Source organism: Gobius niger (assembly GCF_951799975.1).
Source record: "Gobius niger genome assembly, chromosome: 7".
Taxonomy (NCBI): domain Eukaryota; kingdom Metazoa; phylum Chordata; class Actinopteri; order Gobiiformes; family Gobiidae; genus Gobius; species Gobius niger.
The window spans coordinates 7258476-7286196 of record NC_136858.1 but is presented as its reverse complement, the minus strand read 5'-3'; the positions used below and the strand labels follow the sequence as shown (position 1 = coordinate 7286196).

The 27721-nt window shown below is 42.1% G+C and overlaps 1 protein-coding gene across 1 annotated transcript in view; it reads right to left on the bottom strand.

Annotated features, from left to right (window-relative positions):
* atrnl1a (attractin-like 1a) overlaps positions 1-27721 on the bottom strand; it is a gene marked incomplete at both ends in the record, with an annotated part of 698456 nt that overhangs the window by 603869 nt on the left and 66866 nt on the right. Inside the window, 4 exons of the mRNA XM_079559364.1 lie at positions 6509-6641; positions 15389-15493; positions 16583-16794; positions 20975-21065. Of these exons, the coding sequence (XP_079415490.1) occupies positions 6509-6641; positions 15389-15493; positions 16583-16794; positions 20975-21065 (541 nt within the window). The remainder of the gene's footprint in view (positions 1-6508; positions 6642-15388; positions 15494-16582; positions 16795-20974; positions 21066-27721) is intronic.

Here is a 27721-nt window from a genome sequence, read left to right as displayed (position 1 = left end):
ACACTTTCACAAGCTCTGTCCCGCTCTACATGCCCCAAAACCCAGTTGTGTCCCCCGTTCTCATGATGGGTCACATATTTTACTGAAGATGAACCTGGTACACAGGTAACGTATAGGTTATGCAAACGTACTCTCCAATACAACAAAAGCACAAGCTCGTTGCACACCCATCTGAAGAGCAAGCACCCGCCGCTAATGCTAGCTGAGAAGCAGTCGTCTCAAAAGTCGATCAGCAGCTTCACTAAACGGACTGTGCTGGCAGACAAGCGAAGACTTGTGAATTTCATTGTTAAGGACGTCAGGCCAATCGGCACAGTGCATGGTAAAGGCTTCAGAGAACTAGTGAACTTTATTTATTTACTTTATTGAACCAAACTATGTCATCCCCACGTACTGTACACTGTACAACGGCCTACACGGAGACATGGAAGAGGAGATGAGAGGAAAAAGCGCATTACACTAATGACAGACCTATGGACTTCACCGAACATGGAACCATACATTACAGGATTAGCCCATTATATCACCAACACATGGGAACTAAAAGCCAGGGTCCTGTGTACAACGCTGATGCCTGAGAGACACACGGCCTCTAACATCGCTGGTCACTTAAGTAAAATCATTGAAGAATGGGGGATAAACGTGTTTTGCAACATGCACGACAATGCCAGTAACGTGAACTTGGCGCTGGAGCTCTGTCAAATGCGTCCAAAAGATTTGGGATGCAGCGGACACAACCTACACCCAGCGATAAAGTCCGGTTTGGTCTTACCTGACGCGGCAAAGACAGACGATGCATCGAGGACAGTTGTCAGCCACTTTTGCTGCTCTGCCCTGGCTACGTGTGCTCTTGTAACCCTGTCAATTTTGCCCCCAATAAAGCCCTGAAACGAACTTTAATGCAAGCATTTAAAAATACAATACAATATCTAGTTTGCCACTAGGGAGCAGTGCACAGTTAACCGTTTTTCTTCTGCTGTTCACTGGCATCCATCTTGACTCGAGCACATGAGCAAGAACCTGAAAAACGTGATCCAGAGCATAAATAAATATAAAGATTAAAAATAATTTAGAAACCAAAATATATTCTCGAGGTTGAACTGCATTGAAAGAATTGAAATTAGACGACACTAAAACATTGTAAATCATTTTGTGTTGATTAGCTTGAAGCTAAAAATGGTGAAATGACTAAAAAATGCACATTTCAATGTTACAGTGGATTACAGTGGACAAAAAAAACAGTCTGGCTATCTACAAGTGTTACCCCACAGGTACATTGTGTAGTGTTTTCTCGTTTTTCTCCAGTGATTAATTATTTTGAAGGGAAATAATTTTATTTTGAGACAAGTATGCCCATTTTGAGTTCATGTGCTACTTTTTGTCAACTTTATTTTTTCTTTTTTAAGCTGAATTATGTGAATATGGACTATTAAGTAGTGCAAAGGGAATAAAGACATTTAGTTGAACATTAATAATAACATTAATAACATTAATAGTAATAATAATAATAATAATTTTCGGCACATTTTTGTGTAGACTGTTTTTTTTAGAGGCTTCTTCCAGTTACGGATCCCTGGTGTTCCTTCCACTGAAGTTGGATTCCTCTCTGTTCGCCCTGGTGCCTGGTTCCCTCGTCCACTGCCTCAACTAACAGCGCTGCAGTGGTCCCGTTGGGTGGTTTGACATGGACGCTAAATATTGAAGGGGTGGTTGGACATTTAAAATTGAGTACACTCAAGACTAACAATCTTTTTGGAAAGATTTTTTTTTTTTTTGTACACTAATGTCATTTTTTGGAACTGAACTAAATATTGAATTATGAATAAGAACCACACTTAAAATTCAATTTGTTGTCCTGAGCTTCATTTGGAATGGAATCTACAAGTCTTCTGATGGTCGGTCTGATGAATGTTACATTGCAACATTGGTCCTGGGCAAACAGCTTTGACATTGGTCCTGGACTCTTAATTACTTGGTGATATCAGATCCACCTCTTCTGACCAGTACATAACCAACCTACCAACCAACGCCTACCCTAGATTCTTAACCTGCCTTCTAGCATCGTAGGGTTACACTGTCAAAATGCGTCAGTAACAACTCGGCATGAAAACAAATAAACTCCAGTCCGCAGATATTCAACCGTTACCATGCTCCATGCTCTGCAGTGCAGGCTGTACTTGCAGATGATGCAGTTACAAAACCAGCTGTCCAAAATAAACTTACAATGAGAGCTTTGCAGCGGGAATTTCTTGAACAACTTGTTCCAGTCCTGCAGACTTTGGCCAAAGCCATTGACGTATTATGAGGACGAACTGCACGTAGGACTTTCCTTTATCCACCCTGTGATCCTGAACATGCTCAACACTACGCTGCACACTGAGGCCTCTGATCGGACAACCGTGCGCGTATTTAAAAACACAGTCTGACAGCACCTTGAAACATGATTCAAACTGGACACTGATGATCTAACCAAGTCAATCCCAGCTGTGACAGCACAAGAGAAAACACATACAGCCACCTGGACGTCCTGCCTCTGGACGAGAGCGAGCCACTGAACGCAACAGGTGCATGTAGCATGTTGCTCATTCAACCTCAGGGCTATCTCACAAAGCCTTGCATAGGTTTTAGACCGCAAATAATAGGCTAATAACAAAATACTCACATCTGCTTCCATTTATTTTGGTTTCCATCAAGTGCTCACGTCTTTGCACAAACATTATAACAGTGCTAACATTTATGTTGGCACTTAAATATATTTGATTTTTACTACAATTTTATTATGGCGTTCCCTTGATTATTTTAGTGCTTTAGGTCGCATATTGTAGGCAATATTTTTCAACACTTGCAAGGATGTCCCCTCTGTGTTTCTTTAACAACAACAAAAAAGCAACAAAAAATAACAACAGTAAAGCAGTAAACGTTTTAAGTTGTTCCCTACTTATGTGCTCAATGAAAATGCAAATGTATCCCAGACATATTGTTAAAATCAGGACGAGTGCGGCTTTAGCGCTGAGACTTGAGACATTTTACACATGGCATACATTTGACAAAGGGAATATAATATTGTGTGAGCAGGGGGAGGATTGTAGCTGATGTAGTGTTTGTTAGGTGTCGGTGAAGAAGACAGTGAGCAGGAGGGAAGGACGGAGAGAAGAAGGCCCGTCTTGAGCTGGACTGTTTGGCACGCATTTCCATAGCAGAAGAAGATGGGCCACAGTGCCACAGCAACAGCAGGCCATATGTTCTTTTGCCCCAAATCCCAACTGGACAACTCGTTGCAGTGGTGGGCCTGAAATGAAAGGTGCTTTTCGTGCTTGGCAAGGCTCGCAAAGACATATCTGGCCGTACCGGCAACCAGTGTGCCCATGGAAACACCACCACAAGACAGCGTGCCAGGCTCCACTCTGCACACACAGATGACTTCATTTTTCTATTTGTCCAAAACAACAAAGGTGGCCATGGAGGAAGAGTGGGACAGCGGCTAAATTAAAATGCGTTCTCAATAATACGACTCTTAATTGTAAAGGAAAAAAAAATAAGTTTGAAGTTACATCTAAGTTTAAAAAAGCTTAATGTTGTTGTTAACGTTGCTGTTTAATGTTAATAATGATGACGTCATCAACTAGTTTAAGTTGACTCAACTAGTATGCACATGAAGTGGACTTTTAAAAGTTGTTCAACCCCTACCGACTGGTGATTATCACATTGGTGTGAAAGGGCCCCACAGGCCATCATCAGGTGGGACAAACAGCCCGGGCTATATACAAGTAACCCACCAATAGTGGTCCTTCACCTGCCACAGGTGGAGTGAACAGGTGGGCCGTGACCTGCGCTTGTATACACTCAGAAACCAACACTAGGTGCTCAGGTGAATACCCATCCAGAGCAAAATGAAATGAACAATATAAACACCACATTACAAGACAAGTGGAGTGAGTGCTAAAACTTGTGATTTGAAAGGGAGAAGGCTTCACAACAGAACTCACTAAAGAATCACAAGAAAGAAGTCAAAATAGAAGTGAAGAAAACACAAATGCAAAAACACATTGATGATATGAAAAAGGTTGACTATGCTTCAGCTTGTACTGTAGCAAAGGACAGCACTGATGCACTGTTGATGCCTTCATAAAACAAGCCTGGACCCACATGATCTACAGGAACATTTGTTGGCCTTTGCTTGTGACAAACGAAGGGATTTAACCGAGAGCGCTCACAAAGTTGGACAGCGTCTCCTGATAGGCCGTGTTTGTAACAGTGAAAACAGAACACTGCAGGTAGACTTTACAACCACCGAGAGAGAGAGACCTTTGTGTCAGCCTAGAACATTAAACCTTTGTCACCACCATCCAGTGAAAGGTAAATGACACTGAATTCTCTAGTAAACAGTTTGGCAGAGCTTCCCCCCCCCCCCCTCCCTGGGAGAATCTGGACTTAGATTTATTAAATTCTTTTAAGTATAAGTAGTTGCGGGCTTGTAGTATCTGCAGCAGCTGCAGCAGAAAGGAAACAGATTTGTGATGAGCTCAACATGGGCTGAACACAGCAGTCGGGAGAAGGAGAGAAAGTTTAGATCAAAGTAAAGATCTACAGGGAGAGAGTCCTTCGCCGCATGTTTTTGGCAGGGTGTACATTTGCTAATTACAAATCAAATTTACAAATAGCTCAGACTTCATTAGGCTCTGCTGAGAATTTGCCCAGACGCCTCCAAATAATTAGTGAGGAGGTTCATATTTCAGAAAATAATTACTGATCTCGTGCATCCTGGGGGTTTTCTTTGTAAGCTGACTTGGCAGATAAAGTGGAAATGCACTAATATGAAATATACTACAGTCACTAAAAATACCTGATTCTCTTTTGGCTAGCATTTGTTGCCGGAGAGAATTAAGTAAGAAACTGACACCATTGGGGTCAGCCCTATGTTCTCCTGTCCTGGGCGCAGTGGTTAGCACTTGTACTTCACAGCTAGAGGGTCCTGGGTTTGATTCCCCCCTGGACGGGGCCTTTCTGTGTGGAGTTTGCATGTTCTCCCCGTGTCTTTCCTCCGGGTATCATTGTTCATGTTTATTAACATGCACTGTCCCGACTGAATCAACAGTGTTTTACAGATTGAAACATTTCAGCCATTGAAAGTGTAATCAATGTTGACAATTAAAAGTATTTTTTTGTTGAAATATGAACTATGAATCAATGTTTTTTTTCGATGTATGGGGTTAAAAACCCGGGATATTTGAATTAAATTCACAAGCGCCTTCCTCCTTCTCACATTTTTGCATCTTGGTAAACACAGAGGAGACAGGGATGACAAAACTGGTAAGTGCTCATACATTTCTTAACTTAAATTGTCATCTTGGATGTGATCAGTAATTTAAATGGCCACCGGACGCTGTAGGCTATTTATTTGTTATTTGTTAATCACAAGCTAACGTTACTAGCCTAAGCCACTAAAGAGAACTTACATGTTCCACACATCCCGGTAACATGGCGGGGCATGATTCATTCACAATCCTGTTATAAATTAAACTGTAAAAATACTTCAAATAAATCTGTCTTTTTTTGCCCCGTAGTGTCGCATTTTTTGTTTTTTGAGTAGCCTGTTTGTAGTCAAGCACTTTGACTTGTCGTGCATGAACTGTTCTACAAAAATTTCAAAATAATACATTCGCCATGAGTCAAGACTACAACTTAGCCAATGTTGTAAGTAGGGCTGAACGATTTTGCCAAAAATCAATATTGCGATTTTCCGCTAATACGTTTTTGTTGCAATACAATTAAATATTTACAACTGATTTAATAAAGTATTACTTACTCTAAAGTCCTTTATAATCAAATGGAATATAATTCCAAATAGTCCACATAGTCATTTAGCCTACATAATTTCCAATAAGCTTATATTGAATTATTATTTTTTTGTAAATAGCCTAAACAATTTCTTGCTATTTGCTCTTGTGTATTAGTCAGTGGTTGTGAGATAAGTTCTTATCTTTATCCAAAACATTCCCAAACATAAGCCTCCAAAAGTGAGCCACAAAGGACTCTCAACAAGCAGCACAGGCTCAGCTTCATCTCTGTGGAGGCAGAGACGTGTGAATCTGGAGGAAAGTTTCTGAGGACACAGCAATAGTCCTTAGCGGTGGCTGCATTATACACGCTGATATTTTCACATCCACGATCTACCGTGCACCTTAAGTAGACGGAGAAGTAAACAAAAGCACATTTTTTTTGCTGTGTTTACAACATACTCTGTGGGCCAAAATACATTTACTCGACAACACCAAAAACTCAGCTTTAAAGTAATGACAGTATCTAAAACATATGTGTGTGATGTTGATCAGCTGAAAAGACTTTCAGCCAAATGATTAAAATCCATGAACACAACAAATTACTGGAAATTCTACAAACATTGCAGACGAGCATGACATTTACAGAAAGAATCCTGTTGCATCCGAGTAGCACTCAGCACACCACATTTGCTTGCCGCATTTGAACGACATGTGTAGGTCCACCTTACCTGGTACGGCCTGGCACTGCTTCTGCTGCCCCTCCCACTGACAGAGAGGGCTGAGGGAGCAGCTCCTGCAGGTGTCCAGTCTGAGGCACTCCTGCTCCTGTCTGCTCTGGCACCGTGACCACTCCCTGACCGACTGCAAACACAACAACCACAGTGATATGTGTCATTAAACTTTCTATTGGGATTCTCTCCACAGACCAATTAATGATGAAGCCTGTCCCTATTCACCTCATTCAGGACGCTCGCGTGGGCACCGCCATTAAAGGGATTTCAAGATTTTTGACATAGGGCCTCATTTCCTAGTTATCCAGAGTGTTGCTGATTTCAGGAGATATTTTTTTTTGTAAGTCAAGCAGTTCTTATATTTGCACTAGGCTAGTGCAAGGCTAGTGCATTTCTACGATATCAGCTAGTCTGCATTAAAAACAGTCTGACTCGCTCCACAGAGCACCTGAGGCAAATCACTTATAACGCCAGACTAATGATATAAATGTCTGTGTCAATAGAGTAATTTTAACCATTTCGCATTTAACGTACCTTATATTTGAGCAGCATCTGCTTCGTGGTTGTATAAGCTATGCAGCGGCAGAGTGATCTGCTAGAAAATAGTCCCTCAAAATGCGATCATTCATGTGATACAAGGTCTGTTATATTCCAAAAATTATTCTATTGACACAAACATTTATATGGTTAGTCTGACGTTACAAGTGACTTGCCTTAGGTGGACTGTGGAGTGTGTAAGACTGATTTTAATGCAGTGTAGCTGATACCATAGAAATGCATGAATTACAAAAAAAATATCTCCAGAAATCAGTAACACTCTGGATAACTGGGAAATGAGGCCCTATGTCAAAAATCCTGAAATATCCCTTTAATTGTGCCCCCCCCTTTTCTCCTATCTGTTAACATGGGACTGGAGAAGTCCACATAAAATCAGTCATTACACGAAAACAAGTTTGATAGTGAATCTCAGTTTAGGGACAACCGTGAACATGATGTGAACAGAGGCTGGGGTCTGAATGAAAAACAAGAGAGTGGACCGCCCTCACTATTAACATGCAGGTCATACCACTGTCGAAAAGTTACTACAACTCTGGTGTTAGCAACATTAGCATGTTGCTTACCTTCACAGTATGTCTTTTGGAGGCTTCTTTCCTCTAGTATTTGCTTTGGCACCTCTGAATAGTTCCATAAACCCCACAAAAAGGCAGCATTTTTCAAAATACAAAACTTTTCAGGCCGTTCTGTTTTTCTTTCACTACAGTGTGCACATCTGTGCGATCTTATGTGTACTGGAAACCCTGGCCTGTACTGGGTGGAGTAGTTATGTGACAAGGCGAATACTTGCGGGATACAAGTGTGTTATGTGGAACCGTGGCTTTTGTTCTTCCTAGAGCTGTTTAGTGCGGTCAGACCCAATTAGGCGAGATTCCCACCTTACCTTCATGCAAGGCAAGGCAAGTTTATTTGTAGAGCACAATTCATACACAAGGCAATTCAAAGTGCTTCACAGTTGCATAAAATTACAAGAAAACAGATCAAATCAATAAAAACATCAACATAAAATTCATTAATTACAGTAAAAGGCAAGAGTGCAGATAAAATACATTCAGTCATATGCATGGGCAAAAATAACTATTTTCAGCCTGGATTTGAACATTGTCAGAGTTGAGGCCTGTCTCACATCCTCATCCAAATATAGCGGCATGAAACTGAAACGCACCCTCACCGTGTTTATTATTGACTCTGGGAACCACCAGGAGGCCCCTGTCTGAGGTTCTCAGGGCCCGAGATGGTTCATACGACTGTAACATGTCAGAGATGTACTTCGGCACTAAACCATGAAATGACTTGTACACAAGCAGAGCTGTTTTCAATTCCATTCTCTGAGAGACAGGAAGCCAGTGCAGAGACCGGAGCACTGGACTAATATGGTCGTATTTTTTGGTTCTTGTCAGGACTCGAGCAGCAGTCTTCTATCCTGGGCCACATCGTAACCACAAAATATTCAAACACTGTTCACTTTTTGCAATCTTGTGTTCCCCCATCCAACACAAATGTTTAGGAATAATATGTTAATCATTTGTGTTGTAAAATAGAAAGTTTTTGTGCTTTTACAGAAGAGTGGGCCAATTAATCTATATGTTTTGTGCAGTGACGCGTTGTCCTTATTCAGGACATCCACCGTGATAGTCCATGGATTGTTTTAAATCCTCCACATCCTCTTTCAGCTTTTGTATTATGTCCAGTTTTTTTAGCTGTTGCTGCATCGCTTCCATAGCCTCACACATTTGGCGAATATCAATGGAATGTCTGTTTTGGTGTCGCTCGAGCCGAGCTCTTGCCTTCCGTGTTTAGGTTCTGGTTAAGTCATCATGTAAAACTTTTCAATGTCTGACTCTGTCAGAAATTGTCTCGTTACCAGATGATTCCAGTTTTGATAAATGTGTTTATTCCTTGTTGACACTTGGTTGAAGGCCATCACTTCCTCTGCCACCATCACATAATTTACTTTTTTGACATTTTTTCTAAAAAATCCAAAGCCTGGTCGCTAGCTTGCACGAACGTTCTGGTATGAGGTTGATTCCTATTTTGCATATTTCCTATGTTGTTTTAATACCATTTGCCCAATACAGCAGTACACAGTGTAGAAAGATTTGAATCTTTCATGACGGTCCCATCTTCCCTTCTTTTTACACCGCATTCCACTCTTCATTTTGAGTGATAGCTGGGCCCTGGAGTTACAGCACAGCAAAAAAAATTGTAAAAAATAGTCTCCTGTGGATATAAAACGGTTTTCATGATTTTCCTTGTCTTCCAAACAAAGATTTAGGGCCCGATCTTGTGTTTTAAAACGCAGACTATAGCGTAACATTTTGAGTACATTTTCAGATTTTGCTACTCCCATGTTCCCTAAGTGGGAACATGGGGTGGAGAAACACCCATGGCCAACCTGATTGGCTGTGCCAGTGCGTCATTACGCACATGGCAACAAAGGGGGTTCCATTCTTAATGTAAATATTCATATTCACACTAATTTACCAAGTTAGAGTTAGTTTGTACTATTTGCAGCATTATTTCTTCTGAGAATGTCTTCCATATCCAAGTAAAATTGGTACTGCATGATATCCTTTACAGAATTGGAAATCAATCAAATTGAATCATGAGGGCCTTGTGAAGAGAATCAAACCGAGTTGATACCCAGCTCTAGTGGACACGATTGATATGGGAGACACTCATGTTGTGGTCGAATTATTTGTAGTCTGTAATGAACTCTAGCCTTAGACGAGAATGGGCAAACACATACTGAGCTCCGCTTGGATTTGGTTGCAGTGTCAGGGTGACATTCTCCCTTGGTTCCTGAGCTCCTGATCTTTCAATAAAACATGCTCTTGTCAGCTCAGCACACTCTCATATAATTGCAAAGATAATTAAATTTGACACATGAATCAAGAACATTCTGTTTCCAAATCTTTCCCTACGGTTTCATTCCTATAAAGTATCAAAAGTAAACTTGAACTTTTTAAATCATTCTTATTTTCACCTATGATCACAACAGTCACAACTAAAACTGAGATTCCTTCATTGGCAGCCGCTTTTATCCAGACATCAGTTTATTTACTCAGATAATGGAGCTGTCGTTGCCATAAATGTCGACATTTATGGCATTTAATATAGAAGTTCTGTTAAAGGAATAGTTCACCGTTTTTCCATGCTGAGATATGTTCTTACCTGAGCTTAGACGAGTTGATACGTACCTGTCTGGTCTTTGCGCATGCCCGTGGAAGAGCGTGGTTGCTTCTAACTTCACCCCGTTTGGAGCTATAGGAATATACTGGGAGAGGCCGATGCTAAAAACATCTTTGGTCTTTTTGCATGACTGACGGCACACAGTTCTTCCATACCGAGATTTGTTCTTACCTAAGGTGAGACGAGTTGATACGTACCTGTCTGGTCTTTGTCTGTGCCCGTGGAAGAGCGTGGTAGCTTCCAACTTGACCCTGTTTGGAGCTATAGGATATATATACAATTCCTTTAAGTTTTTAATGTGGAAGATCCGCTATTGAATAATCAAACAAAATTATTTGTTTTGTTTTTATCGCTTTCACCACAACATGACTTTGGCGCACCACTTTAGAAAAGTCTGAAATGATCCTACTAACAGTGTTTACTGCCAAAAGACTTGTCATCATTTCATTTGAATTGCATCCAGAGAAGAAAAGAGACATCACAACTGTTAGAGGTTTTGTTGTTTATTGCTACTAAAACATGAGTTGACCTTTATAACTTGTACTTACCCTAATCATAATTCTATGGAAGCCCGTTTCTGCCATGTTAAAAAAATAAAAGCCCAACAGGAAGTCGAAATTTCGAGATTTAAACTCGTAATTTCGAGATTTAAACTCCTACTACGAGTTTAAATCTCGAAATTACGAGTTTAAATCTCGAAATTACGACTTCTAAACTCGTACTATGAGTTTAAATCTCGAAATTCTGAGTTTTAAAAGTCGTAATTTCGAGATTTAGACTCGTAATTTCGAGATTTAAACTCGTAGTACGAGTTTAAAAGTCATAATTTCAAGATTTAAACTCGTAGTATGAGTTTAAAAGTCGTAATTTCGAGATTTAAACTCGAAATTTTGTGTTTTAAACACGAAATTATGACTTTAAATCTCGTAATTTCGACTTCCCGTTGGGCTTTTATTTTTTAACATGGCGGAAACGGGCTTCCATATAATTCACTCAAATGAAGACAAAATATTTATTACTGTTATGTCAGTTGTATGAAGATGTTATAGTAGCAACAAACAACAACAAAACCTTTAACAATTGAGATGCCATTTCCCGTGGCTTCAGCCATAGGAGCCTCCAGCTCCAGGCTGAGTGAGCCCCGCTGCCCCGCGCTCGCTCACTTCACCTGGGCAGCGCAACAGCCGCCCACATCCACCAGCTGACTGTAGGCTCGTCTACTCACTAACCCCGCTCCAACAGACGCATCACTGAGGGCGATGAACCTTTAGCGCTAAAGCATCAGTCTGCAGTTACACACAGCGCGCCAACTGTGCATGAGACTGAGCACCAAACTACTCCAAGTTTTGTGAGTCCTGTAGCTTTATATTTGATAATAACCTCGTGAAACGTGAGAGCTAACCTATAAAGCTAACGGATAGCTACATCTGATATGAGTGAGCTGAAGCCGAGACTGTCTCTCCAAAGCCACTGCGCGTCACAGTTTCTAACTTTACTTTATATCCGGGAGGAGGACATTGAGGAGCAACAATAAACAACAATAAACTGGACTGGTCCCACAACACCAACTGAGGTGACTGAGGTCCTTTGGAGTGAGCAGGCCTCACACATTTTTTGTTATAGTCTGTTTACCTTATTATGTGTTATTTATTACTGTTTAGACATTTTGTCCCCACAAAATCCTTGGTAGTTATTGTACATAAGATACCACTATATACTATTTAATCGTTTTTTTCCCCCCGTTTTCTGCCTATTTGCACACCCTGAGTGTTCCTGAGAGCTGAACGTTTAGTTACACTTACATTACTTACATTACAATATGTAATGTAAGTAAATTTGGTAAATGGACTCAACTTATATAGCACTTTTCTACCTTCATCAGACACAAAGTGCTTTACAGTAAGGAACCACTCACCCATTCACACGCTAATTGATGCACCAATGTATGCAGACAGTTTCTCCATTGTGAGATCAATAAAGGCTTATCTCAACTTATCTTATCTTTAGTCTCACACAAACTCATTCCCTACCTATCTCACACTCCAGGACCAAAAGCTTGTTTGCTTCAGACCTTGGATTTACAAGGAAGATGATCCTAACAGTACAACAGATACAGAGGAGGCCACGAGGACAGTGAGACAAACAGAGGAGAGAGGAGATGTTGTCTGTTTGGAAGAGTGGGTGGTTGGGTGGGCGGGAACTGCTTTTAATCTGTAAAGCACTTTGTGTTACAACTTTGTATGAAAAGCGCTTTATAAATAAAGTTTTGATTGATTGATTGATTGATGTTCCTGGAGGTGCAGGTAACACTGAGCATTGCCTATAAATTAAGTAAGGGATAATGTATAGAACACTGGTGATTATCGGGAAAATAAGTACCGAAAGGGCAAATCGCTCTGCCTATTATATGGCCATTTGCCAACTGAACACACAGAACATAAACTTCATACACTTTTATGAAGGCCAAAAGGTTTATTTAATGACTTACGCAGCAAATAGTTCCCAAAAGTTGCTTGGCAACGTTTGGCTAGGCTAGTAGCAGCAAGGCTAGTAGCTAGCCTAGCTACTTAGTTGGAGAGGAGGAATGGTGGTGAATCTCTGGGTAAGTTGAAAGTCGGACTCCTGCTAACGTCACGAGCAATTCCCCCAACTTGACACAGTGACAGGCACAGAGATAGTGTCCGCTACTAAGTCTGTGCGGAGTGATGTGAAAGACCTGTATTACAAGCACAAACTCTGTTGTCATTGGCAGTGGTCATTATTTTTTTCAGAGGTCCTCTATCAGAAAATAATGACCGGTAGAACGTTGGAAAATCCCATTCAAATCAATGGAGCGTTCTGCTTACGTTGTGAAGAGCCGTATAATAAGTTAAAATAAAATACGCCTCTATATTGTATATTAACTGCATGACAGATTTACATTAACAGTGTTAGTATGATGATGAATAAGTCGACCTTTAAAAATCTGTAGTTGTTCGAGCCTTAGTATGAAGTCTGAGTGGTATACACATTTGTGACAGTGTTTCCTCAATAGCCCACCCCTCCTCCACCTGCAAAATTGTCAGAAGAAGCCTTGAAAACTACAGTCATTAAGCCCCTTCTAAAGAAGAGTACCATTGATGCCAAGGAACTGCACAACTACCGGCCCACATCAAACCTGCCATTTTTAGGAAAAGTCCTAGAGAAAGTAGTATATCAGCAGCTCACTTACTTTCTCCTGTCTAACAATGTGTTTGATACTTTCCAGTCAGGATTTAGGCCTCACCACAGCACTGCGACAGCTCTGATCAAGGTGACTAATGATATCCGCATGAACACCAACACAGGTAAGGTCTCAGTTTTAGTTCTGCTGGACCTGAGCGCTGCCTTTGACACAGTGGACCACGGGATCTTACTTCACAGGCTAGAAAACTGGGTGGGACTCTCTGGTACTGCTCTAAACTGGTTCAATTCCTATCTCGAGGACAGGATGTACTTTGTCGAAATTTGCAACTGTGTCTCAGACAAAATTGCCATGACGTGTGGAGTCCCCCAGGGGTCAATCTTGGGACCCCTCTTGTACATGCCGCATTGGGTCAGCTAATAAACAGCAACAAGGTGTCGTACCACAACTATGCAGATGACACTCAGATCTACATGTCACTGATACAGGTGAACATGGGCCTGTAGAAAACTCTCTGTCACTGATACAGGTGAACATGGGCCTGTAGATACTCTCTGTCACTGATACAGGTGAACATGGGCCTGTAGATACTCTCTGTCACTGATACAGGTGAACATGGGTCTGTAGATACTCTCTGTCACTGATACAGGTGAACATGGGCCTGTAGACACTCTCTGTCACTGATACAGGTGAACATGGGTCTGTAGACACTCTCTGTCACTGATACAGGTGAACATGGGTCTGTAGATACTCTCTGTCACTGATACAGGTGAACATGGGTCTGTAGATACTCTCGGTCACTGATACAGGTGAACGTGAGCCTGTAGATACTCTCTATCACTGATACAGGTGAACATGGGCCTGTAGATACTCTCTGTCACTGATACAGGTGAACATGGGCCTGTAGATACTCTCTGTCACTGATACAGGTGAACATGGGTCTGTAGATACTCTCTGTCACTGATGCAGGTGAACATGGGCCTGTAGATACTCTCTGTCACTGATACAGGTGAACATGGGTCTGTAGATACTCTCTGTCACTGATACAGGTGAACATGGGCCTGCAGATACTCTCTGTCACTGATACAGGTGAAAATGGGTCTGTAGATACTCTCTGTCACTGCATCCAACAGATCAGTTTGTGGATGGAAAACAATTTTCTCCAACTGAACTCAGACAAAACTGAGATTATTGACAAAAAATCAGGTTTGAAATCTAGGAATAATCATGGACTCGGTCCTGAACTTAAACAGCCTCATCAAAGCAATAATATCAGCAGCTTTTTACCACTTGAAAAACATGGCTAAGATCAGAGGAATAGTGTCAAAACCAGACTTAGAGAGACTTATCCATGCATTTGTCTCCAGCAGGTTAGATTACTGTAACGGCTGCTCACTGTCAGAGCTGCAGAACATCCAGAACGCTGCTGCTCGAGTCCTGACAAGAACCAGGACATGCAACCACACTATTTATTGAGGATGTGAGACAGGCCTCAACTCTGACAATGTTCAAAGTCAGGCTGAAAACAGTTCTATTTGCTCGTGCATATGACAACTGAAAGGATTTGATCTCTTTTACTGTAATTCATTAATTTTATGTTTGATGTTTTAATGATTTTATCTGTTTTATTGTCATTTTATGCAACTGTGATGCACTTTGAATTGCCTTGTGTATGAATTGAGCTCTACAAATAAACTTGCCTTGCCTTGCCTTTTGTTATGCAGCGCTAGTGAGTGCTAATCATCGATTGTTAGACTAGCATCTTTACCTAGATAGAATACAAAATAAAATGAATATGAATGCTATAGTGACGTCACTCTGTGGTTGTGGTCTGATGGTCTCTAAGCGCTGCCAATAGAGGTTTGTCACCCCTCTTTCAGAACCAGTACTATTTCAAATGTGCACTTGACGGCATATGTGTATGGGTCTTGGCCCAGGTGCTGTGACACTCACCACAGAGCAGTTACTGTGTGCAGAGATACACCTGCGCTCCTCGCACCACTGACACCCATGGGTGCTGCTTGTACAACTGCCACAGTCTGCCAGGGGGTAGCACTGCTCATCTGTGCTCACTGTCAAAGAAAGAGAATATACACATATTTAATATTAACAACGTTTCCATTGGGAACATTGTGCTGATCCATATTATATCCACACACAGACTAGAGGGATCTCATGGGCATTGGGGAATATTTGACTGTGCACAGATGTGAGAGACATTAGACAGCACTTAGCATAAGTGTCTGCAATCGTTCTGTACACTAGAGGCATGAGACAACCCGCTCTACTACAGTCTCAGATGTAGAGCACCACGATCAAAATATTAAAATGCCTTATTGTGTAGCATAGAAAAGTATCCAAAGTAATGAACCCACATGACAAGCCTTAATGTAGTTGAGCCACCACCGCCCCTCGCTCATGACGAGGCATCACATAAAGGACAAATGGTTGTGTGTGTACATCCGTGTTTGTTTAGTAGCTGGTTTGCACACAGGGTCCGGTATACCAACTACCAGTGTGGTTCCTTAGGCCTTGTCCACGTAACAGAGTATCTCATAAAATGAAGCACTTTATAGTCGGCTATTTACAACCAACTACAACCAACATGTTCCTCGCAGATGCCAGGGACACACTGCCAGATGCTGGGAGAATTTTGAGATAGAAGTAGGAAGGAATGGCGAGATGAATGAACTCACGGTCCTCGTTGCTGCCGTTGTTGGAGTTAGTACGTCCTCACATAGAAGGACTGTCTACAGTCTGCTTTATTTTATACTTAAGTTTTCTATTAAATTTAATTTACTTACTGAATACAATATCAACAGGCTTCCAGCCCCCCACCCAATCCACCTAAGACATTTAAAAATCTTCTGAACAACAGCAGCTTATATTTATACATTTTGGAGGCCACAAATAGAATCTTGGGACTTTCACCCAAGAAGCTTTGTCAGCAACACTAAAGCATTCTGGCCACAGGCATAATTAATGAAGCCCAGTGGGAGGGGTCAACTTGTCGTTGTCCCACCCCTATTTATTTTAAAGACTGCTCTCAACCTACAGATAAACGAACCTCTGAGTTTCAGTCTCAATGACCCTTTGTGACTGAAACTCCTGCTCCTGACCTCTGCTCATGCTGGTTGAGGGTTGGGAGCACAGTACCGTACCTTGTTTAGGGGGGCAGAATGTGGCGGGAGAGCTGAGATCATGCAGCAGGGGATGCCAGGTCACACATGCACCTTGGACCCAGTGGCAGCGCACCCCCGGCCCGGCCGTGGCACACCTGAGTGGGTCCGAGAAGACAACGCAGGAGGGGGGCGTGTAGGCCAGGACTTTGTTCAATATCACACCAGAGAATCCGCCGAAGATGTACATGCGGCTGAGGGCAGAGAGACAAACAGGGACATAAATATGTGAGTGATTATGCATAGGTAGATTAGAACTCTTTATTTGGTGAGGTGAAGAAACGATGAATGCATGAGGACTCAGAGCGCAGGATGGGTCTTGAATTATGCCCTGCATTTCCGCATATGCAACATTTTTCCCGAATACTTAAGGTGGTGCTGCTTTATGTCTGTTCTACAAAAAAAAAGACTTGGTACTGTTTTATGTATTCACAGTACTGCATCAACACTAGTCTGTGGATTTGAAAAGCACGTTTCAACATGTACATGTAGTACTATGAGGTTCCACTGAGATTTGAACACAGATCGATGGATTCAGCAATCATTGGATGTAACAAAAAGGATAATATTATATAACGTACTTTCCGAAACTGTATCCTCCTTCCTACCCACTAATTCTTCTGTGAATACTCCTCCAGAAGTTCCTTCAGTAGAGACATAGAGCTGTGGCTTTCAGACCGACCTTCCCTTAACCCATGGAACAGACACGCAACTTCATCAAGTTTGACTGATGATACTTTAAACCAATTCTATCTTTTGAAATATTACAAGTGGATGTGAGTGGATTTGGAGTTATTTTCACCTTCAGGACATTGGATAAATAATCCAAAATGTTGTTCCAAAAACCTTAAAGATCTTAAAAACCTTAAAGATTAGGACAAAGTGCGTAACGATACCACCTACCTCGTTCTACCGTACATTTCACACACATGGGTGAACTATCTGGATCAATTTGATTGATTTTCTCTCTTGAGTATTGTAATCTATGGACCATTTTGTATTGGATTAGGCACCTCCATATGCATATATGGAGGTGGTCTTTATTTTTTGTAAAGCTTGTTGCCATACATCATCATGTAAGGGGGTACCAAGCTCTTTCTCCCAATCTCCTTTAATTTGAGCAGTAGAAGGAATGGTCGACAGTGAGTTATAAACAAGTGAATTCCTCTGTGGTGATTCTAGGAATTCACTCAAACTGATCCAATAGGTCAAGCTTAGTCCTCTGATATTGTGGCAAATAGGAATGGACATAATTTTGTATCTGAAGATATCTAAAGAAATGACTGTCTGGTAGAGAAAACCTTTCTTGCAGTTGTTGTAGTGTCATAAAGGGGAAATTGAAATATAAATCTTTCAGGGCATATGATACCAACTCAAATTACACACAAATTAAAAGCACCAACAACACAAGATGGGTGGAAAGAAGGATTAGATGAAATGGGTAAACACAGTGACAGTGGTTTAAGTTTAAAATTCTCAATAATTTGTTTTAAAATCTTATCATACTATGAATTACAGGATCATTGTTATATAGGGACCCGGCTAAAGTGGTGGGTGACAGCAGTACCGCACTAATAGAATAAGGAAGGAAGTCCTCCCGCTCCATTTGCACTCCCTTGGGAAGTAAAGCTGTATCATCAAGTAGTCTTTCTGTAGCCTTTTTTGATTGGAATTTAATAAAGAAATCGGTCTGTACGAGGTTACTTGCTCCAGGTCCTTTCCTTTTTTAGGCAGTACAGTAATTACTGCCTCGTAAAGTGTTGGTGGTAATGATTCATCTTCATATGTCTGATTTTACATTTTAAAAATGTAAAATGGCACCTGCATGGCACACCTTTGTAGCACAATCAACCACCTCACTGGTAATGAATCTTAAATAATTATCCACGTCGCCTGACCCACGTGGGGTCAGACCCCATACATATGGAATATGTACTGGGTGGAGAGATAGTCTCTTGCTGTCGGTAGGCTTGGAAGTGAAGCAACAGTGAAGCCAAACTGTCTCCATTTATACACAGTTTATCTCACTATGGATTTACAGACATTTAGAGATGGTTCTGTAAGCTTTTCCAGCTTCATACAAATCAGTAATTCTTGATCGTAGGTCCTCAGAGAGCTCTTTTGAGTGAGGCATGATTCAAGTGGCAAGGGCAGCTGTTAGTCACACCTCAGTAACTGGACTTCAGGTTGGTTCATAACTGACTCTAAATGTCTGCATAAATGTGTCTAATTAGCTCTTGGAGAATCCTTAGCTAGTGGGTGTACTCACTAATTCCACACTGTACTGTGAATGTTTACATGTTATGGCCAAATCTTGTGTCTCAAAACACAGACGATAGCGTGACATTTTACGCTCAGTAGGAGTGCACTTTGTGATCTTGCCACGCTAGACTTAGCGCATTTAAGTGGGTGGAGACGCACATTTTCCTCCAACCAGATCGACTCCGTGGCCTGGAGAGGGCTGGTGAACATGTGCATTTGTTTTGCTTCGCGTTCGCGCCAAGCGGGGGCCGGAGGCTGTAGCTCTTTCTCTCTCGAGACGTGAACATCGTTTAGCTCACGATGGGGTCAATAAAGTGTTTAGTTTGACCTGTGAGAGCCTTACCCCCAGATTCCACATTCTCCGTGCTCGCCCCGCTCCGCTCCACTCCGCCCCGACCTCCGCAGCAAATGCGTTGCTATGTTGAACCCCGGGATTCCACATCATCCGCCTGTGCGCTCGGCTCCACTCCGCTCCGCCCCAACTCCGAACGGCTGCAACATCAACGCCCACTGTCTCCACTTCAGTCCGCCCCGGTCCTCTCCGCCAGTGCTCCAGCTCCATGAGGAGCACGCGCACAAAGCAACGACTTTGAGAAATAAACCTCCCAATAAAATAATAAACAACTATTTATGAGCATGCAAGCTATACCGCGTTGAAGCATGAAGCCTGTGCCCCCCTCATGCGCGAGGGAGAGAGAGGCAGAAAAAAAGTTACATGAACGAAAGCAACAGAAGCTTAATCGGGTCGTGTGATTGTTTTTGTGATAACAAACTCCCCAGAGGGAATTATCGAGGTCACTTTGTGTGAAATAGTGACATTTTAAAATAAAGTCCGCTTGGAGGGTATTTACTTAAATACGGATATTGTTGTCGTTCTCTTTCCCGTTTGGTGCGGTCTGAACTGTGGAGCTTGATCCGGCCGGAGCTGACGGGGCGCAGACGGACCTGAAAATAGGGTTGATCCGTATTTTTATCGTGGCGAGGCGGAGAGGCGACGTAGGCCCCTCGGAGCGGAGTGGACAATGTGGAATGTTTCTGAACGTTCAACATAGCAACGCATTTGCTGCGGAGGTCGGGGCGGGGTGGAGCAGAGCGGAGCGGGGCGAGCACGGAGAATGTGGAATCTGGGGGAATCTACGTCGCCTCTCCGCCTGAAGTGGAGACAGTGGGCGTTGATGTCGCAGCCGTTCGGAGTCGGGGCGGAGCGGAGTGGAGCCGAGCACACAGGCGGATGATGTGGAATCCCGGGGTAAGGCTTAAGAAAGAATGCAAGACAGCGCAATGTAAACGAGGAAATGAATGTCAGCGGTGTTTCCATCAGAGCAGTCACCTCCTCTTGTGACGCCCCCTCACAGGTGGTGGAGGCGAATGGCACATATACAGTAGCTCCGCCACTCAGGAAAAAAATTCGCCAAGAGCATGTGCCCCTCCGTGCGCCACCACAAGATCTGGCCCTGTGTGTCTATTGTTGTGATTTTAATAAAGATCAGACCACATTTTATGACCAATTGAGGCAGAAATATTTGAACGTTCAATGGGTGTACACCATTTTTCCTCCCACCATGAAGAGACTTGTGCACAAGCAGATCTATTTTAAAGTCTGTTATATTCCGTATTTCCTGGTTCTGGTCAGGACTCGATCAGCAGCATTTTGGACATACTGTAGCTGTCTAACAGCATTTCCTTTCACTAGAATACTTATAATTATTAAAGATTAAGTTTCATTCTTTACTTCTTCCATCCAGGATGGAAATCTTTCGTAAAGACACTGCGTAACATTTACACTGTACTGACCATCAGTACAAAGCATACTCCTAATGACCAGCTCAACACAGAAAAAAGAATGTCTATGTCAACTTGCTTTGTCACCCGTCGCTCTAATGTGGTCTCAGTTTTTCTACAGAAAATAAAGAGCACCAAGCACACTATATTTAGTGTCATGTTACTGTCACTGCTGTAGTAATTTTGAAGAGAGTTCATTCATAGTAACAGCGGTAAGTTGGAAGCATATACAGTATACACCAAACGGTGTCAAATGAACATTAGCTGTGTACTACTGTGAACAAGTATGCACATGTATTTAAACAGGTGACATGGTGTACCGTTGGTTACACTGACCCGTTGCTGACCACAGCAGAGTGTCCATAGCACTGCACGTCCTGAAGTAGAGCAGGTCTTGGGAGGACTGTCCACTCATCGCAAGCTGAAGAATAAAAGACAAGTCTCTCAGACCCATAGAACAGTGTTTCAATGTTGGGGGTAACGTTTATACGTTACAAAAGTAACGAGTTAACAAAAAATATATGACTTTTTCAGTAACTAAGACATATAACATATTACTTACACAGTAATATTATAATAATAATAATAATAATAATAATAATAATAATAATAATAATAATAATAATAATAATAATAATAAGAATAAGAAGAAGAAGAAGAAGAAGAAGAAGAAGAAGAAGAAGAAGAAGAAGAAGAAGAAGAATATTGTAATAATTTAAGTAACTCAAGTTACAAGTGAAATTAAATGGCTTGTATAGATGCACAAAAGAAAAAATGCCAGACTCTGCCCAAATAAAATGCAGCACGTGACCGGAGGTGTGTAGGTCAGACTACAGCTGACTGTTCTCTCCCTGGACAGGACCATTCACCCCTCTCCCCTCAGGCAGGAGGCTACGGTCCATCCAGACCCGTACCTCCTGCCACATGAACAGTTTTTTCCCCTCCGCCATCAGACTCATGAACGATAACAAGACCCAATACTCTGTATCAGACTCATGTACAGTAATAACCTGTTCTAGCCATTTGCACTGCTCTATTGCACTATGTGGTCAGTCCACACTCGTCTGCTGCTAACACTCAATGCATCTGTATATACACTCATGCTGCTTTTCATATCAAATTGTTGTTGTCTTTATCATATTTGTATTTGAATCTTTTTATATATGCCCTTATAGTCTTATAGTTTCAAAGTTGTTATAGTTTATTATTTATCTAAGTTTTGTGTTTTATGTTTCATGTTGCACAATTGAACCAAAAACAAATCCTAGTTTTGTAACATAATGCACATGTGTCTGCATGTATATCTTTGAGTAAGACACCAGCAGCAAAAGTTTGCAAAGAAAATTACCATATTTGGATTACACAATCATGCTGTCGGCACTTCATAAAAAAAACATTTCCCAACAATATGGCATCACTGCAAAACTACCGAGACCTGGCCGTCCTCCTAAACTTACTGACCGAGTTACCAAGAAGCCTATGATGACCCTGGATGAACTGCAGAGAGCTACAGCTCAGGTGGGGGAAACTGTCCACAGAACAACTATTAGTCCTACACTCCACAAATCTGGCCTTTATGGCAGAGTGGCTAGAACAAGCCATTTTTGGACGAATGGGGTGAGTGCACGGGAAGTATGGGGGTGTATGTTAAAAATCGTGTGAACAGTGGGGGGAGAGAGGGAGAGAGGATAAGTACGTCTCCATAGAGGGTTGTAACAAAGTGTGAGTTCGGTCTAATCTTTACTTTGACATTAAAACTAAAATGTTAAGGGAGAGTTTTCACCTGCCTTGTCCGGCCTTAAATTGTGTGTGTTCATTGCAATATGCTACAGGATAAATAAACATTTTAGTTACTCCCTGCCTCATTAACAGAACTAAGCAAACATTGACTTTGCTTTCGATGTCCCCGAACACCTTCATAAAGCGCCAGTGTCTCCTCTTTGGTGGGGTGATTAACTCTGCTTGATTTTACAAGGCGCTAATATTTTTATGCCCCCACTGTGATCCGAGCGTATTAATATGCAAATGACGGCGCGTTAGTGCACAAGTGCCATTTAGCCAGACGAGGCGGGACTGGGTTTAAACGGCGGGGCGGACAGCGGGGGAGGGGGGGGGACAGGTTGGTAATGGCCTCGTTAGCGTCGGGCTAAGTGGGGGCACTTGTTTTGGAGAGCGGGATGTGGCGGAGGGCAATGAGAGGAGACAGGGGAGAGGAGGGATGGATCGGTGCGAGTGCAGCACTGACAGGGCAAACTGTAATCAGAGTAAAATGTCAATAATAATGCACTCCTTTGTATTTGGACACAGATCTCAAAGTGATTTAAAACAGAGGGGAATATGTTCTGCTTTTGTTGATATGGTGGACAATGTGTGTACATTATGTTTAGGCCACGTCATGAAAAATAATAAAGGGCCAATGGTTGTGGAGATGTAACCATATTATTTCATTATTTGTCCAATAACACACCAGGACTGGTGTTTTGATTCATTCAGACACATTTAGGAACTTAGCATTTGGAGCTCAACAGTCCCACATATATCTGACGGTGCCGGAAGTCATAATCCCATTCATGATCTCCATAGACTGTTGAAGTGGTCTGCGCAGTAAAGCTTTCCTCACCATGAGCTGATTAAAGTGCATTTCTCCTCGCCTAGCGTACACCAACCTCACTGTATTTAACCACGAGAGAAACGAGCGACCACCGCATAACATCAGGGAAGTGCACATTTACAGGTTGATGCCCGTTGTCATGGGAACATGGGAATACGTTTGTTGAACAGCTGATGGTTGTTGCGTTGCTGATGGTGCGACGTCAGGTCCGAACACGTGTGAACACGGACCAACACAGTTGAAAGGGTTTCGGGTCGATCCAGAAGGCGCTCCAGCAATCCGCCTCATATTTTCAGTTTTATGGTTAGAGAGAAAAACTTTTTTTTTTTTCAGTGCCATAGGCTTATAGTGGTCTGTGTTGTCTGTTGTCTTTAGGCGTTAAAGTTCAGTTTTGGATTCAAAGATTCCGTTCAAAGATTCAAAGATTGTATTGTCAATTCATTGATAGGAATCAAAATGTTTATTTTCTCAAGTCCTTGGTGTGGAGCGGGGTGTGGGGAGTGAGGCGTGGGTGCACAGGGAGGGCTGGGAATGGATGATTAGAGTGAACCTGACCCCCCATCAAACTCAAATTTAAATGAAAAATATGTCAATCGTTTGTGCTACGTTTGTTCTGTTTTGTGGTGTAAAAATCTTTTTTGTGCTGTTACGGTTTTTGAGATATTAATGATTGTTTTATTGGTCAGATCTGAGGTCACACTGCTCGTTATAAAGTTCCAAAACGGGTAAAAATGGTGTCACCGCTTCCTCTACATCTGTACTGTTTTGTGCTGTAAAGATTTCCGTTTGTGCTGGTTCGGTTTTTAAACTATTACAAACTTTAGAGCCTTGAGGCGTTCACCCTCGTCCTCCTCTGAGGCGCGCGCACGTGTCAGAGGCGCACGGCAACACACACTGCATGCAAAAAACAATCATCAATATCTCAAAAACGGTAACAGCACAAACAAAGATTTTTACAGCACAAACGATTGACATATTTTTCATTTAAATTTAAGTATGATGGGGGCCAGGTTCACTCTAATGAAGGGATGCAGTTGAGCTTTCTGATAGCCTGGTGGATAGAACTGTTCTTCAGTTGACTGGACGTGGCCCTTGAAGGCATGAAGGGTCTCTGGTGATTCTGCCGGCTTTGCGGGTGAGACGGGTGGAGTACATGTCCTTAATAGAGGGGAGAGGGGCTCCGCAGATCTTCTCCACTGCTCTCACGATGCGCTAGAGGCTCCTTCGGCAGGAGGCAGTGCTGGTGCCATGCCACACAGTGATGGAGCTGGTCAGGATGCTCTCTATAGTCCCTCTGTAGAAGTTGCACATAACGGAGGCTGGGACTCTGGCTTTTCTCAGTTTGGAGGGTGGTGGAACCATTGTTTATTATAGCAACTCATACTTGCTGGTACTACTTTTTATCAATCTACTTTTTCATCTACAGTTAAATCCCGGTGTTAGTGTTCACTGATGTTTTTGATCTTGCACCCGCTATTTAGCACCTGTCTTGATAAATGATCCCATCAGAGTGGTAAACTGTGTCCAGAAAATTTGATGTGCAGATTTTACAAGTAGCTTAGATTTCCAACTAAAGGAAGTAGCCCAGCTTTCTCTTTGACAAGGGTACACTAAAAAAAAAAGCAGATTTTGCATATGTCCCCGTCAAATCTGTCACTGAAATGTACTTGAAGAGTAGATTTCTTTCCTTTTGTTCATAAACTCTTCTCTCTCTCCCTCTCTTGCATTGAAACGCTGAGCTGTCACACCATAGATATGATCTGCCCCATACACACACGCATCATGTGGGAGTTTAATTTCCTCTCAGGATATTAGAGAATGGTGCAATAACACACGGAGGGAGGCTGAGGGATCACCGAGCCCATGACTGACAGCGGGATGTTATCTCCACTGAACGACTGAGGTCTGTCGACAGAGGAGTTTTCACTGTTTTGAAATATTGCATATACAGTGGGAAAAAAGTGAGTACACCGTTTGGAGTTTCTCACATTTCTGCCTGAATTGCTCATGAAATGTGATCTGATCTTTATTAAAATCATAAGAATGATTAAACAGTGTGGATTAAGTGAGTACACCCTTAGATTCAGTTGCTGGTTGACTCTCCTTTGGCAGCAATGATTTCCTCCATACTTTTCCTGTAGTTGCAGATCAGACGTGCCATCAGGATGAATCTTGGACCATTGCTCTTTACAAAACTGTTGCAGTGAGATTCCTGGGATGTCTGGTGTGAATGGTTTTCTTGAGGTCATTCCAGAGCATCTCAGTCAGGTTTAGGTCAGGACTTTCTTCTTCTGAAAACATCCTGAAGTGGATTTTGTGCTTCGGGTCAATTTCAGCAACACCCTTCCTCTTTAGAGCTTCAACTGTTGGACAGATGGCCTCAAGTTTTTTGCCAAAATATCTTGATAAACTTGTGAATTCATTTTTCTATTGATGATATCATGTTGTCCAGGCCCTGAGGCAACAAAACAGCCCCACACCATGATGCTCCTGCTCCAGACTTCACAGTGAGGAGAGGGTTTTGATGTTGGTGCTGTTCCATTTGTCTTCCACACATGACATTGTGTGTTTCTCCCAAACTATTCACATTTGGTTTCATCAGTTCACAGTATCTTTTGCCAGTCGTGCTGTGGAGCATCCAAGTGCTCTTTTGCAAACTTCAGACATGCAGCGATGGCTTCCTCCGTGGCGTTCTCCCATGAACCCCATTCTTGTTCAATGTTGAACGTATTGCATAGCTGACACTCTTGGGTTCTTTCTTTTTTTTTACCTCACTGAGCATTCTGCATTGTGCTCTTGGAGTCATCTTCATGTAGCGTAGTTATAACAGCCTGTAACAGTTATATTCCATTGAATTGTGAATTTAGCATGTCTTTTTAAGTTGTCATATTGTCATTTATGTTCATAGTTGTTGTTTATGCTATGGATGTTTTTTGTTGTAGACTGCATATGTGGGGCAGGACTGCTGTCGGGGCTAGTGCTATTTAGTTTTATGTGCCAGATAAATAAATGGAGTTAAGCGCGATCGCCTCCTCAAACTGTGACCAACTGTGAGTCCTGCAAGTCCTTTCAAAGAATAGTTAAAAAACACAGGGTTCACCACACACCAGCCACATTTACAGGGCGGACACTCCTTGGAAGTGAAGCAACAGAGCCAGGCTGGATTTATGAACATCAAGACTTTTAGAGATGGTTCTGTAACCTTTTCCAGCTTTACACAAATCAATACTTCTGGATCGTAGGTCTTCAGAGAACTATTTTGAGCGAGGCATGGTGCATGTGATTTTAATAAAGAACACTTTGTGAAAATCCTTTTATACTAGTAATAATCTCCTTCTCTGGTTCTCCCCAAGGTTTCTCTTTTCTCCTGCCAGGCTTTTGAGTTTGTCCTTGCCGTGCTGGAGAGTCTAAGGACTGGGGACACTCGCGCCGCTCGTCGCCACCTGCTGCTGACGCTTATTGGACATTATTATGTTTGCCTGGATACTTCATTCACCTGAACTTTAAATTGTCATATTTATTGCTCTGTTTTATTGCCTTAATGTTTGGTGCAGCCCTGTGAGGCAACTTCTGTTGTGATATTGGGCTATACAAAACCAACTTAATAACAATAATAATAATGCCTTGCACTTGTATTGTGCTTTACAAGCCTGTGTTACCAAGTTTCTCAAAGCGCTACACTGTCGTCATTATTCATTGACTTCATACTCAGTGGTGGTAAGCTACTGTTGTAGCCACAGCTGCCCTGGAGTAGAGTGACGGAAGCGAGGCAACCAGTCTGTGCCATTGGCCCCTCCGACCTCTAACCACTCACACGCTACATTCACCCATGCTTCCTTGTGTTCCCAAACGGTCTCCCATCCAAGTACCAGCCAGGCCCTTCCCTGCTTTGCTTCCGAGATCATTCAAGTAACAAAAACCTGTCAATAGTGTCTGAATGAATAAATGATAAATGATAATAAATAAGCAAAGTCAGTTTCAGTGTTTAATTCTTACTTCCAGCAGAAGTCTCAAGTTCTGTCTAAAGCAGAATCTCCATGACTTCCTTCTTCACCTATCGGCCTATGACAGACTGAAGAAGAGCAATGAAGCCTCAGCCTTTATTTTACTGAAAATAAAGCAAGTGTAACTCTGAAGAGTCAATTCACATCGCATCAAAGTTGTAAATGTTTGTATTGTGCCTCGACCACATTAATAACAAAGGCTGGAGAAGAGAAAACACTTCACACAAATGAGTTGACTGTAAGCATCTACAAATTTCTTCTAATGTAACTTTCATAATCAAGTGCAATAAGGCTTTTGTTCCGTCACTCGCGCTGTAGGCCTGTCTCTGTGTGTGGGTGCCTTTGTAATCACTTTATTTCCCCCCTCCCAAATCTAATTAGACGAGCGTGAGGGAGGGGCCGTGCCGGTGGGGAGGGAGACAGAACAGAAAAGAATTAAATCCAAATGAAAAGTGCCTCGCC